The sequence below is a fragment of the Dicentrarchus labrax genome, unplaced genomic scaffold, assembly GCF_905237075.1.
Source record: "Dicentrarchus labrax unplaced genomic scaffold, dlabrax2021, whole genome shotgun sequence".
Taxonomy (NCBI): Eukaryota; Metazoa; Chordata; class Actinopteri; family Moronidae; genus Dicentrarchus; species Dicentrarchus labrax.
Window position 1 is genome coordinate 27,062,370 of NW_026136718.1, and position 16,364 is coordinate 27,078,733.

The 16,364-nt window shown below is 40.0% G+C and overlaps 1 protein-coding gene across 3 annotated transcripts in view; it reads right to left on the bottom strand.

The window, feature by feature from the left end:
- The window catches only part of si:ch211-51h4.2 (uncharacterized), an 86,557-nt gene that overhangs the window by 30,457 nt on the left and 39,736 nt on the right, over window positions 1–16,364 (bottom strand). For all 3 annotated transcript variants that reach the window (XM_051377810.1, XM_051377811.1, XM_051377809.1), the window contains 3 exons: window positions 9,370–9,469; window positions 6,864–6,922; window positions 6,409–6,473 (listed from right to left, as the gene is read on the bottom strand). In XM_051377810.1, coding sequence (XP_051233770.1) covers window positions 6,409–6,473; window positions 6,864–6,922; window positions 9,370–9,469 — 224 coding nt within the window. The remainder of the gene's footprint in view (window positions 1–6,408; window positions 6,474–6,863; window positions 6,923–9,369; window positions 9,470–16,364) is intronic.

A 16,364-nucleotide genomic window follows, 5' to 3' on the forward strand; every position in this document is an offset into this window, starting at 1 on the left:
CACGCCTGTCAGATTGTCGCTTTTTGAAAATTACAGAAATTCTCAGATACAGCCCCAGTTCTGATGTTTGGAGGATTTTGGGGTAGAGGGGGTTCCAAGCACTGTCTGATGATCCAACACGTACATAATTTGAAATATAATGATCCCTTAATGCACACTTTGTCAATTTGAAAATATGAGACCCAGAAAAGGGGGTGTGCCCTTATTACTGCATCAACTGATGTTTAATGCTTTGTGGAGTGGCAGGGTAGCAGAAGTAGTGGGCTCTGCTGATCTGGAAGAGAAACACAATTCTAATAGATATTCACTGTTGTGTTACCTGCAGGCAGTGAGCAAGCCAAGGCAGAGCCTATGGCCATATTATAAATAAGATATACTACAGTATAGGGCCTCTCTTGCTTTGTGACCTAGAGAGAACAAGTCTCCTCAGTGGGAAGTGCATCTGCTAGGAAGAAGCATGAGGACTGTGCAGCAGGTGAAATTTGTCTTTCCAGGAAGATGAAAGAACCTCTTTCTTCTCTTAAAGGCTGACGTTTGCTTGGCTGGTCAGGGATTGATGCCTTGTCTTAGGTTTGTGGCCTTGCTGACTTCTGTTTCAGCTGCTTGAATGTCTCAGAGGCTTTAGACAACGAAGCACTGAGTAAGGAGCTCACTCCAACGCCTTCCTGGCACAACACAGGAGGGTGACAAAAGTCCAACTTGCCAGACTCCAACAATGGCTTGAGTGGCTGTGGCAAAAGCCCTGGAGAGGTTACTGAACTAGACAGCAATGGAGGTCTTCATGGACAGTCAAGAGACAGCAGCAAAACACTAAATGACACCATCAACAAATGGGCCACCAGGAGGTATTTCTTGTTCAGATATTAAGAAATTTGTGAGTCTTTATGACATAGTTGGTGCTGGAAGCTTAGGGAAGGTATGACTACTTTGTCAGTTACTGTGACTACATTTAATTTTGGCTAGTTTCATCCATGCTCTATTGATGCTCAAAGAAAGAATGTAATCAAAGTTACTATTGGGAATATAATTAAAGCATGGCATGGTCACATACAATATGTCTGTCAGGGGTTGCAGTGTTGAAATCTGACGCTGAACAAAAAATCAAAAAGCCCAAGGTATCATAACTAAGATTGTTCTTTAGAGTCAATAAAAGTGGATGCAATGGTTAGTGTACACCACATATAATGCAAGTCAAATTGAAAATGAAACACAGAGAATCCTGTTAGAGAGCAGAATCCATGTGAAAAAGAACACGTAGTTTAAAGCTTATCTAACCACATATTTACTGACCTAAAAGTGAACAGTTTGGGTTTTTTACAGTGCATGTATTGACCAAAGGGCTCTGTATATGTGGTGAGAGAAAGTGAAGCCTGTTTACAGACCACTGATATCACTTTGAAGCGTTATTGTGAATCGATAAACGGAGCTCCCCTGTGTAAAAACTTGCCATTATAGAGCACTATTTTGCCACGGAACACTGCTTTCAGAATCTGGTGTGTAGGTTGGACACAAAAGAAGAAAATGCAGCCTGAAGCTCATAAATCTCAGAGAAGTATCCCAGAGGAGAGAGACTTATTGTGTGGAGCTGCAGTAAGTTGTTTTGCCAGAAGCTGATCAGTAAAGTACACCAAAGGTCAGATACAGCCAATTGCTGGGTACAGCTCAGTGAAATTTGTCATGGGTGTGGAAAGACTATCTCATGCAGCACTGCAACAGAGCATTTTCTTGAGTTTAAATTGTGCTTGCCTGTTTTATTTTTATATTTTAACATTCTGGCATTTTGGTAACATCAAAATTGTTCTCATTGATTTTCAAAAATCAATAGAATAGATAAAAACAAGGTGCAAAGCATAATGGTCAGAGAGGGTGCAGATCTGAACCGAGACAGAAATGACTGGATATTGCATATATACCTCATATATACCTGCAGCATTTGGATTAAAATTGCAGTGTTGGTCCACACAAAAGCTATTGTTGTGTGGTGGAGTCCTAGTAGATTGGACAAAGTTTAGTGTGGTGTCAGTCTTGCTTAGGCTGGGGTAGCATATGTACTTAAAGTGTCAGAGGATCAAAAATATGTTTATTGATGAGCATTATCAGTATAGTGGTGGAAGAAAAATTGTAAAAAGTGATATGATAAAGCAATGTAAAGGAAGGGAGGTTATAAAGGAATAGCCCAACAATTTAGTAAATGTACTTAAGTTATGAACCTTGTCTGAGACAAAGAATTGTAAAAATCAAGCAGCTGAGATATCCTGAATTTTCCAGTAGTGCCTAGTTGGAGTAAAACTTCAAAAACAATGGGCCTCATGCAAGAAGTGGCTTGTACGACTGATATAGGAGAACTTTAGGAAATTAGTCTGCTATTATCCAAACACATAATTTTCACAAAAGGAATGTATATTGCATTACTATAAAGCAATTTTGAGTTTCCTATTTACACCGATCAGCCATAACATTATGACCACCTGAGCACCCTGGTGGTCAGAATGTTCTGCAGCCCCATACCAACAGACTGTGATACACTGTGTGTTCTGACACCTTTCTATCAGAACCAGCATTACCTGTTTCAGCAGTTTGAGCTACAGTAGCTCGTCTGTTGGATCGGACCACACGGGCCAGCCTTCACTCCCCACGTGCATCAATGAGCCTTGGCCCCCCATGACCCTGTCTCTGGTTCTTTCCTTCCTTGGAGCACTTGTGATAGGTACTGACCTCTGCAGACCGGGAACACTCCACAAGAGCTGCAGTTGCTCAAATCCTCACGCTGCCCATTTTTCCTGCTTCTAACACATCAACTTTGAGGACAAAAAGTTCACTTACTGCCTAATATAACCCACCCACTGACAGGAACCATGACAACCAGATAATCAGTGTTATTCACTTCACCTGTCAGTGCTCATAATGTTATGGCGGATCGGTGTAAATGACACTCATAAATACGCTGACATCTTGTTTGACAGTACATTTCAAATTATAATATAGCCTATTTATAAATTAATCATATGTGACGCGTTCCATCAGAATGAGTCGGATGTCGCAGCGGCCCGTTTGTGTAGAAACACGTTTTTACAAGAAAATACAATTTTAAATAAAACGAAACAGGTGTCAGATTTCAAAACACCGGCTAGCGTGTTTGTGTCATCTGCGTCATCTGTCAACTGTCAGTTTAGATAGACACGGACGCGGAGACAGATTGACAGATTGACAGCCTAGACAAAATGAATTTTCGCGATGACGACATTGCTCGACTTTTAAATTCAATTCCTGTAAGACATGCTACTTCAGACGACAACTGGATCGACCTTATTACGGACTTTTTCACCGCACCGGCAGCTGAGAGTGAGAGTGACAGCGGCGGCTCGACCTCTGAGTCTGACTCAGATTTTGCGCCACTGACACCGGCCGGCTCCAATTGTGATGGCGAAGAAAGTGAGTGTGTTTGGTATCGCCATAAAGCTTGTTTACAGCCATGAAGAAAACTCAAAATGTGTTTCTGGGTCAAAGTGACTCAAAATGATGGAGCAGGTCACATATAGTCTATCAATATCTTCATTTATTTGAATTGGCAATTGATGGGATTAGGGTTGTCTTGCAATGCCTGACAATGCAACATCACCTATTACAGCACGTATTCGTTCATCTATCTCCGTATTGGAGACTTCCCATTGACACCCTTCCATCCCTTCAATTTTATTTGTATAGCGCCAAATCATAACAACTTTTCAAAATAGAGTAGGTCTAGACCGAACTCCTTATAAAATTATTCACAGAGACCCAACAGTTCCCACCATGAGCAAGCACTTGGCGACGGCGACAAGGAAAAACATCCTTTTAAGAGGCAGAAACCTAGGACAGACCCCGGCTCTAGGTGGGTGGTCGTCTGCCTCGACCAGTTCAGTTGGGGTTAGAGAGAGAGAGAGAGAGAGAGAGAGAGAGAGAGAGAGAGAGAGAGAGAGAGAGTGCACAGCAACAACAGTAGCAACAACTACACTAATAGTAGTGATTGATGATGATAATGATGATGAACATGAACATGAAGAAGATGACGACGACGACAACAATGATGGGGGACAATGAGCAGGGATTATAGTAACTGTAGTAATAATAATAGTAATAATAATATCAGTGATATTAGTAATGGCAGTCAAGCAGGACCATGGCAGGAGATATTACCAGGATCCATGAGAACCTGCGAGACGAGAAAGCACAAGAACTCCGGGAAAAAAGTGAACAGCATTCATTATTTTGTCCCACTCCTTAGCTTAAGAAGGTCCTCTAATACCACTGCTGACACTGTCAAAAATAGACTTTCCTTTGTTGATCTCACACATGGGGCAGGCGGCGTAGCCTTATTATTGGGGCATTAGTTATGAAGGTTTAAACTTGCGCACAGGTAGCATTCATCATTTTTATGCAGGTGATTTACACAGAAATCTGAAGTTAGGAGTGTTTGCTGAATCTCACGTGGCACACTCGAACAAGCCCACCAAACAAAAAGAAGTCAGAGAAAGTTAAGATCAGAATACGAAAATGTTCTTACATGAAACCCACTGTATCCTACACCAGTGGCTCTCTACTGGTCTCACCTTGGGACCCACATTTTCCCATGGTCATTAGGTCGTGACCCATTTGATAGAAGCAAATGTATTATTCAAATAGACCAGTTAACGTATACAATATCATCATGGCCTTTTTTTAATATCAGATAGTTAAGTATATAAAATACATAGCCACTTAAGACCTATTCAGAATGAGTCCGCGACCCAAAAGTGGGTTGCAACCCATCAGTTGAGAAACCATGTCCTACACTTCGCATAATTCAACTAGGTAGCATATTTTCTGAAAACCTTGCCTGCCTGGTACATTATGCTGTTGTTTAAACTCCTTATGTGGAGCAGGTAATGCAGGCTCTCCATTAAGCGGTTTGTTGTCTCCAAGCCCAAGCTGAGATTCCTGAGTAATTCTCTCCAACTTGACAAAGCTTCTCAAGGACATTAAACAACTGTTTTCACAGGCTGAGTAGAACTCCCCATGGTTACTAAATTGACTCAGGAGTGTCCCCAAAATTTGTTCCTTTCTCTCTAATGAAACCTGCTCTTTCTCACTGGTTGAGACAAACACATGCATAGCCAAATATCCACCAATAAAGCAAAATGTTTTCTATGAATACTCTCTGCTGCTAGAAGTGTGTGTGTACAATGGAAGAAAATATGAAAGTGTCTTGTGTATGATTAATTTCTCTTTGTCAATAAAACACCATATGCAGCTAGTTTACCTAATGTAAATGAAGCAGCTAAAGACTATGCACGCACACACATATATCCTATGACATACACCCGCAAACAAAATAACAGAATCAGCGTCATTATGACATTTGTTATGTTCATATAGCCACACTAGGATTGCTAACCATATTTACACCCCCCCCAGCCAAAGGCACCTGTCTTAGGCTCTTCAGTTGCAAAACAGGATTCAAGAGATTGTGGATGGTCCCTCTGGTGCATCAGGAGTCCTGTGTCGCTGGCTGTTACGCCAGATGGCCTCCTTTCTCTCTGGACCAGATTTGCTATACCATCCTGGCTGCCATTACTGCCTGCTGTCCTCAAACCTCTGCTGAAAGTCTTAGAGGGTCCTGCCAAAGTCAATGTCTCTGTCTTCCAGATGGTCCGGCAGATCTTCTGACCACGCTGCTCAACGTCAATCACGGTCTATCACATTTTAAAAGCTGAATTTTCTGAATTTCCACATCTGGCCTAAAAGGTACCTTTTCAATCCAGTCGCACTTTGTAGGTAGCCTTTATCTTAACCAAGCAGTTTCACATCTGCTATACATAAAGCAGCCTTTTGTTATCTCTACTATTACATTGCACAATGAACTCTTAATAATTGTAGAATCATATATATATATATATATATATATATATATATAATAACTTCCACACAGTAAACAACCTCCTTATGATTGATGGAACATATGGAAGCTTAAACCTAATGATTACTGTGCCTAAACAAAGCCCCCCCGATTACCTGCCTCCACAATCCTTGACCCTCTGCCCTGTGGAGACATTGTGTCGGTCAATCACAGGAAAAAGCTGTTGTGCTCCCCCCGGGAGACAATACACCAGATGCTCTCCCGGGGAAAAAGGTCTGCCAAGGTTCAGGACTAGATTCAGAAAAACTGGTACATGGTATTTTGTGTAAAATAATGTTTTCTTTATATTTGGCCTTGGCCTGAATTTTCTGTCATGATGGGTTTTTTCATTTAGGACAATACAATCAGACATGTTTCTTTCGTGCAACAGAACATGGCTACAAAAGAGAATTTAAGCTAACAACTATTTATTGTCTGGAGGTTTATTAATAAAGGAGTTCAAGAGCAGAACAGTAAGAGAATGATGTGCTTACCAGAGGATGTTGAGCACAGTGCAGGTTGTCAGACCTCCAAGCACTGCTCTCCGAAACCACAGGATCTGGACACAAAGAAAATAAAGTACATGGGGACCAACGTCCTGCTCAAGCAGAAGTTTGTAAAACAATAAGACAACATGATTATATAATTGCAGTACTAGAAATGTGAAGCTTGACAATAATGCTGAATTATCAGATCATCACATAAAGCATACAATACTGAAGAGAATTATTGAGTGTCAGTGACAGTTTTATTCAAAATCTCTAAATGTAATGCAAAAGCAATTTAATGTATCTTCAAAGACACTTTGGAGACAATTACTCTAAAACATACAAATTATATCAGAGATGATGATACCTTCTGTAGTGTTTCAGAGTATGTTAGAGTATGACATTTGCAGCAGCAGAAATGCATACTTGCAGTGCAGGGTATAGTAGAGGACCAGATTTACCTGTGTTTTGTTGTGAGAGATCTGCGAGAAGAGCAGAGGCATCACGTTTACTATCCCCCCTGTCGACACAAAAACACAATGGCAGGTCAGTCTTACAGAGTGTGTGTTATTTGCCATGTTTTCTTTATTGCATGGAGACAAAACTTTATCAAAAATGTTTTTGCAATCTTTATTCATATAGTATGTCTACCTGTGGGCTTCTTTTTAACATGATTTAAACACATTTCTAGCAATATCATGCTTGAAAGATTATATCATATTACAGGTACCTTAGTACGGCTGCAGAATAAATCAAATGCATGAAATTACTGGCATTATTGATCTCTAACATAAGAGAGAAATCATAATGGAGTTTACCATTATGAAACTGAAGACACATAGAATACAGATTTTAGGCCATATTGTCCAACATTAACATATACATATTGACATGTAAACTTTTCATCATGGAAATCTACAGATACCAAAAATACTTCTTGATAGTTTGTGTGATCTATACTGATACATATCAGTATAAATTAGACTTTCCTCCATTGTTCACGGTCTGCCATTTCTGTTATTGTTCTACTTTTTGACTTTTTACTGATCAGCTATATAAGCTGCAGTGAAATCTGTCCTTCTTTGCTTGATAGAGCTGACCTAAAAGCATTGTACTAGTCTGGATTTCAGTGAATAAGCCCAGTCCCGTCAGAGCCTGAATAGTGTTTGAGAGACTTTCAAATCCTGAACAGAATACAATTCTGAGGTAAACTCATCTAAATAAAATGATTGAAGTTGTTCCATATACTGTTCCACACAACTAGCCATGACTACAAAGCAGCTTGCATGTTCAAATGGTCCTCTGAAGTAATGATACAACTTCTGGTAATGCTGGTAGAAGTACAGTCAGTGCTGCCACAGAAACACTCATGAAACAGAGCAACAACCTGTTATGCTGCAACAGCTAATGTGTAGAAGTGTATTCAAAAGTCAAAGTGCATGCTGATGGTCCATCCATCTATTTGCTGCTTATCCAGGGCTGGGTCGAGGTGACTAGGTTTGGGTACCAAAACCTATACCTTCCTATACGACCAGCATCTACTGGACCAAATCACAACACAGATTCTGGTGCCTCATTTTGTTGCCAATATTACCAGAGTTGTCGATGGAAATAGTTTCCCTCTGGTGTGGATTTTGTGTGGGTGTCCTTGGCCCCAAAGATGGGAGTGATGGATATACACACACTGGTACGTAGATCGAGTTGTAAATCGAAAGCTTTGACCTTCCAGCTGAGCTCACTCTTCACCACCCACATCAGTGCCAATGCCGCACCAATCTGTCTGTTGATCTCATGCTCCATTTTACCCTCACTCAAGAACAAGATCCTGAGGTACTTAAACATGGGGCAGCAACTCATACTCAACCTGGAGGGAGTAATCCACCATTTTCCAGCAGAGGATCATGGAGTCTTGGAGATGACTGCAAACCGTGTGTGTGCTGAAGATCGCGGTTCAGTCCACAGAATCACATCATCTGTAAAGAGCTGAAAAGCAATTCAGAGGTCCCCAAATAGACTGTCGCCTACCCCTGTCTACCCTCCTATCCATGAAAATCACAGAGTCAGTGACACAGCTCTCACTCCAGTTATTCAATTATTTAAGGACCAGATGGCTCAAAGCAATGGCCTAAGGACCCCTGGATGGGCATTTATGATCAACAATTAACATCTCAAATGACAAAGGATCGGAAGTTTGGTCGTTGCCTGTACACTGGCATATGATTTACCAAAAATGCTGAGCAGTGCGATACCCTGACAATTGGAGCACACCTCCCAGATCCATTATTTTAACCACTACCCTTGTATGCCATTCCACATTGTCTGCGACATTCAAGGGACATGTTAGCCAAGAGAGCCCAACAATGTCTAGAGCCCTCAGCATCTTAAGGTGAATCTCAATAACACTTCTGTCTCATCCACGGAAGACACGTACTGGTTGGGTTCAGGAGTTACTCAGATTGCCCTTTCCATCGCTTGACAAAATCCCCAGTCAGTGTCAGCAGTTCACCTGCTCTGCTGATCACTGCCGGAGCCGAGCCCCGCTTTCCCTTCCTTCCTTGAGGCCAACTGAAAGTCCTTTTCTTGGATCAGTTGGCTTCACCCGACTGTCCTAGACATATGGTTGCAGATCTGATGATACGACCACAAAGCTGATCCTCAGTCTTGAGCAAATGAGCTTCTCCATCTTTGTATTTTCTAATGGAGCAGCACATTTTGGGCACTTTGTTGTGAACTTGGCACATCTTAGTTTTCCAAATCTGGTTAGCAACACTAATTACAGGTGGCTGGTGCGTGGGGGAATATCTTCCATTATTATTCTTGGCTTGAAAAAAGAAAGGATGGTAGAAGAGGGAGCATGGACAGGAATAAAGAAAGACATTCAGAGGCCCAGAAAGGTGAAATGATGTCTATTTCTATTGATGACAAATAGAAAGACAGTGAGCAATACTGTACATAGCTGGTTCTCACCCAGAGCCACTGTTCCCATTAGGAAAGGTTTCCCCATCTGACTGAAGTCACTGCTGCTCTGAAGGCCAACCTCAGACCCCACCGCAAATGTCACAGCCACCTGAGACAGACACACAGACGCACACACACCTTTTGTATCAACATAGGCTATAGACATTCTGTTGAAGTCAAGATCAAGTGAAAGTAGATAAATATGGAGCCAGAACGGGGACTTTAAAATTTGGCATCCAAAAAAAAAAAATTGGCATTGAAAACAAAACCAGTACTGAAAAAGGAAACATTGGCATTGAAACATTTGTATTGAAAACAGTTGTATTGGCATTGAAACAAGTATTGGCACTGAAAAAAGAAACTAATTAAAATAATTAAAATCTTACTATTTTATTTTATTGGGATTTTTTTGTATTTTTCAATGACAATCTTCAGATTTTTTCTTCTTGTCACTTTTTTTTCAGTGTCACTGATTTTCAGTTTCAACTTTCTGTCACTGTTTGGGCGTTGAGGGGAGGGGCAAGTAAAGCGTGGTTTGCATATAATTTGCATATCGGCAGACTCAGTGGCGGACTGGCCATCGGGAGCACCGGGACATTTCCTGGTGGCCTGGCCGCCGAACTGGCCCGCTCAGCGATTGCCGATGGTCGGGACCAAATGTTCGGTTTGGGTCGCGCTTGATTTTGAAATAAACAATCCGTCGTGGGGCTCATTAGGGTATCTGCCTTGCTGAAGCTCACAGACTGAGCAGCAACGTTGGGCACAGACACACCCCCTCCTCTCTTTTTCTGAGGCTCTCTGTCACAGCACTGCAGGCACACATACACACACACACAAAGTTGCGTGTAACTAACATAGACACAACATAATAAATTATATGAATATTGAAATCCTTGTATTATATTATTTCATTTAACCTTTATTTAACCCGGTAAAATCCCATTGAGATTAAGAACATATTTGTTGTTATATGAACATAGCCAATGCATATAAAAATGGTCAATTAGTGAACAGAAACATTTATTTTGTAGGGGAAAGAAACAGAAATAGCTGTGTGTGGGCGCATGTGGAGCCTTTGCTTTATTATTTTACACTCTTACATCAGTAGGCGCCCAACCTAACTCACTCTTGGTGTTTTGCGTTAATTGGGTGGTGGTGGCCTGGGATGGTATCAAATTCTTGGGCTGAATTATTGTCCCAGTCCGCCCCACTGAAGAAGTACGTCTCTTTTCCGGAACCCGTCGTCCGCTCTGAAGCCTCCGGCATGGTGGCATTGCTAAAGTCTGAAGATTGTCATTGAAAAATACAAAAAAATCCCAATAAAATAAAATAGTAAGATTTTAAGATTTTAATTATTTTAATTAGTTTCTTTTTTCAGTGCCAATACTTGTTTCAATGCCTATACAACTGTTTTCAATATAAATGTTTCAATGCCAATGTTTCCTTTTTTTAGTAGGGGAGAGTGGGGTAAGATGAGCCATTTTTCATATTTAGGATCACTACATCAAGGCAATCATAGTTTTGTTGCTAACTAATATATCTGCATATATTTCAGGATGTTGTGCGTCCCTTCAAACAAGCAGAATGAGTGTAAACATAACTGTTTCGATAATATAGCTTGTCCAAAAAATGGTCTCGTGGCTCATGGGGTAAGTTGAGCATAGGAGCGGGGTAAGTTGAGCCGTATCCCTACTCACCCCCTACCCTCCTCCCCACCTCCACCCCACCACTCCCTCACCTTCTCCCTCCCTAAATAACACTCACTTCTTCACATTCATGTGTATTTTATTTATTTGTAACAGGTACAATAACTTTTTTTTTTATTATTATTGCATATTACTGCTAAACAGCTGTTTTGTGAAAAAACATTTTAACATGAGAATGCCTTAAAGTGCGCTTAGAAGAAAACAAGTGAGAATGCCTTAAAGTGCGCTTGGGAAGAGAGCTGTGTTTTTGGAATATACACAGAATATGTTTTTGGATACACTTATTAAGTGTATTTTGGCTGTAGCCACCGGCTCAACTTACCCCTGGCCAAATGGCTCACCTTACCCCAGAGCTACCATTTTGACTTTATTAGTCCCCACAGCTAAAATGGTGCACTTTTATGCTAGGTTTATGAGCTCATGTTGTAGTTCATAGATACCACAATTGATGTATAAAACTAATTTAAAATTATATATTTTGGTCTAAACACAATTCTCATGAAATTTATGATAGACTAAATTCACTTTCAAGAGTGAAAAATGATTTTTTGGAAATAAATATCCAACCACTTTACCCATGTGGTTCTTACATTCACAGACTCCATGAAATGATGCCTTCCTCCTAAATATTTGGTCACATGATCAATGTTTTTTACCCTTTCCTAGCAACAAGGGGTGGCTCAACTTACCCTTTGGCTCAACTTACCCCACTCTCCCCTACTGGTTTTGTTTTCAATGCCACATTTTTTTTTTGGATGCCAAATTTTAAAGTCACCATTCTGGCTCCATAGATAAACACAAATATATTTGTCATGTAGGCAATATCAAATAAACATTTAGTTTTTTGTTCTGAAACAAACAGTGAATGAGGATATTTGATGATTCATTATTAAGCATTGTGACTGATGTAGGTACAAAAGCATTTGTGATTCTTTTGGTCTTGTCAATACTGAACATTTGGCAAGTTGGGAGCAGCTGGGATGCTTTCCTTCCTGTTGTAGAGACAAACGCACAAAGGAAAAAAATGCATTAAAGAAAAAAATGAGTTTGTTAAGTATTAGTTTATATCACTATTACTATTATTAAATGTCTGCCTTCAGACAGTCCACACAATGTTGTCTCTTCTTACATACATACTGTTTTTGTATAGAGTTGCTCTGAAAGTACACATTCTTCATAGTTCCCCAATTGTACTATAGCATGAGCATAAACAGCTATGAATTAAAAGGACTGCAGTATGAGGACCTGATATATATGTCTTTAGACTAATCGTCTTTAGACTAATCGCACCAAGAGGCAGAGTCCCCAGTTAGTAAGGCAACTGTAGCAGACTGACAACTGAATCACTGACTCAGCATTCACAACCATATTTTTTTCTATACACATTTCTTTATTATTATTAATATGGAGAATTCCCAGTTTTTCATGAAATTTCAACTACTCATTCATACTTTCAGCTAGGAAGTCCATTCAAACTCTCAAATATTCTACATATTTGAGAAATTTTAGCTGTCATTTCACTTTTCAAATCCCCACTAAACAAATTCATACATTGACATAGAAACTCCAATCAGACTTTAAATTGTTCATGACAAGCAGGACCTCTTGGCATCTTTTTCATACCTTTCATATTTTTGACACAATCTCAGATCGAAATTCATGAACATTTCAGCTCTTCTAAGACTTTTCCATTAGTGTGTACTGAATGGAAACGAAGCTAAAATCTCTATTAAATGAAGCCTGTTAAACACAGGAGACACAGCAGTCCTATCACCATGGCGACGCTTAACTGCAGTTGGCAACACACAGCTGATTGAGACGAGCTAATTAACCCAGTTTGACAGAGAGACAGGCAGACATACAGGCAGAGAGAATGAGAAACAGACAGAAAGACACAGAGACAGATAGACAGAAAGAAAGACGGACGGACGGAAAGAAAGACAGACACTTTTCAAGTATTTTTTAAGATTTAAACTAAATACAAATTTACTAATGCAAATTAAATCCAGCAGTTTAGCTGAGCTCACAGTCATTAGCAATGCATCTCTGAGATTACACTTCATTTAACATTATTGATCCTTTTGCTGTTTTCCAATTATTCAAACTCCTTTTTACACTTTGTCATCTTATATCCTATCATTCAGTTGGAATCTACATTCAAACCTCTTGAGGTACATTCAACTGTTCAGACCCATTCATGGTAATTAGACTCTTTAGCAGTTTTCCAACTACAACACGCCTTCAGTTACTTCCATCAAATTTTGGTGAAACCACTCACCTACCGCAGTGAAGTAAGAAACCTGTGCAACATTTAGGGAGGTAAGTGAGTGCAGTCTGTGTGTGTATGTTCAAAAAAAAGAGTGCAACAGAACGGGAAACAGCGTAAAGAGTAATCATTGTGTTTTAGTGCAACAAAAACACACTGTAGTCTGTTTCCTAATGGACAGAGAGATGCGAAGACTCTAGGGATGAAGACAGCGGCCAACTATTCCACAAGCACAGGTGAAAAACTGAGGTGAAGGAGGAAAAGCAGAGAGAGGAGTGAATAAACTAATAATAGCTCTTCTTCAAGGGAAAGGATAATCCAGAAAGCAAAGATAGAAGGGAGAGTTGAGAAAGGCAGAAGCAGTGAGGATGAGGACTCAAGACACGAAATTGAAAGGGAGTGACGAAGAGAACTGAGAAAAGTGGAAAGGAGATGAAAAGTGATGAGGAATAGGACAAGATGACTGGTTTCAAACAACTTCTAAGTAAAAGTCCTGTATTCTTTTTATATAGACTGAAACATCAGAGAGGCCTCTTTAAAAAACCTTGAGAAATTGTCTCATCATCACATGATGGGCAGGTTGCATTAGGGCTTGGACGAAGAATGGACTGCATTTTGCACTTTAACTACTTGCCACGCACGCACGCGCACGCACACGCACGCACGCACACACACCATAAACCTCACTGCATTATACTCTTCCAAATGATTTGACCGCCCTGCACCAGGCTGCAATATCCCCCTGCTGTCATGGGAGCCAGCAGCATTAAAGGTTCAATGACAACTTCATTAGAGGTGAGGGTCTGGAGTCTTAACCAATTATAAAGCTTGAATAAATGTCACGCTAATTATTTCCAGAAAGCCGTGAAATTGTAGTCGATTCTCCGTGAATAATCTACCTTCCAACACAATTCCACAGCTTGGTGCATGAGATTCATTTAAAAAGTGTGTGTATGTGTGTTTGTGTGTGTGTGTTCATTCACATTGCTATGCGTGGTTGATATAATGGCCAAAGCTTCATTCAGGCCTATTTCACAATGGCTGAATAGAGCTCTTATCAAGGTGTATCAGCTTCATTTTGTTATTTTATTTGGAGTTTTTTTTTGTGTGAGGCAATCAGTCAGATGTCAAGCCACAAGTTGCTGGAGCAGCTCATTGATTTGGATGAAAACATAGAGAGGAGAGGAGAGGAAAGAGAAGAAAATTCATTTTCACAAGAAAGGAGAAGTCCCATATGGGAGAAGCAGGTGTGACTTTATTCAGCATGTGTGCTTTTTGCTGTTCCCTGGTGACCAAGATGGAGATGATGATATGACTGGGAGCTACCTCAAGTATTCTCCTGAAAAGGTTGTGTATAAAGGCCAAAGTCAGCTTCCATAAAATGTGTGTAATGGCCAAAATCCCAGAGTCTGCCATCAGAGACCCCCTGAGTCAAGGGTGTAGGTTTGGTGTGTGTGCAGCCTTAACCTGATTCATATCTATTCTGTGGTGGATCTGTGGGACCGAATATTATTAAAAGTAATTAGTTTGACTTTTTTGGGAAATACACTCCTCGAGAGCTATGAGGCAAGTACATTATGTTAGCTTGGCATAGCATACAACTGGAAACACAAGGCTAAGCCAACATAGCTCTGTCCAAAGTTCAAACATTTGAGTGAGATATCCAAGAAAAAAAATGTGAGACTTAGATGCAAAGTGTGAAATTTTGAGCTTTAGGAAGTTTGGTAAGTGACACAGTCTGTTTCCCTGACTGTCATGTTAGCTTTGTTGCACCCTCAAGTGGGACAAGTTACACCTTTATCAGTACGCCAGAATACTGGAGAATAAGTGGGGGGTTCTGACATACAAGCATACCCAAAGTGACGGGGTTAATTAAAACAGATGCTCCCCAAAATGAAGTTTCCACTGAGAACGTCACTGTTACACATGTGTAAAGGGTGCAATAGTGTGTATGGGATCTACTGTTAGTATCCTAAAAGAAAACAAACTGACGATGTGTCCATGTGAAAGCCATCAGGTTGCTGACACTGGCCTTTGTCACACCAGAATCAATCCCACTCAACACAAGTTACCCTAGGGACTGCTTACATGTCCCCCACCCTGCCTCTTCATAGACCTCCAAACTAAACATCACTCAACTTCATAAGTTGTTTACTGCCAAGGTTTCACATTCACTTTTCATAAAGTTGACTTAAAAGGGGCTATATGCAGTAATCTAACTTTGGCTTTTTGAAAGTGCTTTTTGCAGTGGAGAAAAATCTCCCTGAGGGCAGTGTTTGGAGACTGGAATAAATTATAGACTGCTTTATTTAGGATTATTCGCCTGCGAAGGGAGGCAATCAAAGAGACGCCAGCATTGATTTTGTTTTGAGAACGGTCGGAAATCCTGGTAAATGCTATAATGTCCATTTTCATACATTTCCTGACTTTTAATGTGGAAAAAGCTGTTCATTTTAGGCCCCTGTTATACTTATATAACAGCAAGTAAAATACTAAAAAAAGTCACAATTGTATAATCAACTAGAAAATTCCTAAAGAAATTTTGATTGTGCCTTGCTCTGGCCCGTGACACTGGCCCATACATTACTGACACTGCCGAGTAGTTTACCATTGCTTAGGTATGTGACAGATGAAGCTTTCAACATGTGTGTGTTCATTTGAGAGAACAAATGGAAATAGCAGCAGTTGACGCGACAAAGTCGGCCAAAAAGTTAGTATTTATGTATTATTTTGATGCCGAATTGACCAGAAGACTGTTGAGATATGATGAGTTTTTTTTCTTGTGTTTCTACAGTTATGTGATTTTATGTAAGCGCAAATAATTGTTAATATATGGTATTTCTTAAATGGAGTTTGGCATAATATTGTCCTGGGATAATGCAGGAAGCGTCATGGTTTAATTAAAATAGGTAAAGTAACTAAATAAGTAATAACCACAATGATAGGAATAATAAGTATGTAGTTATAATAATAATAATAATAACTAACAGTATCAATAACACTGATAACAATATTTATATTAATAAATAATA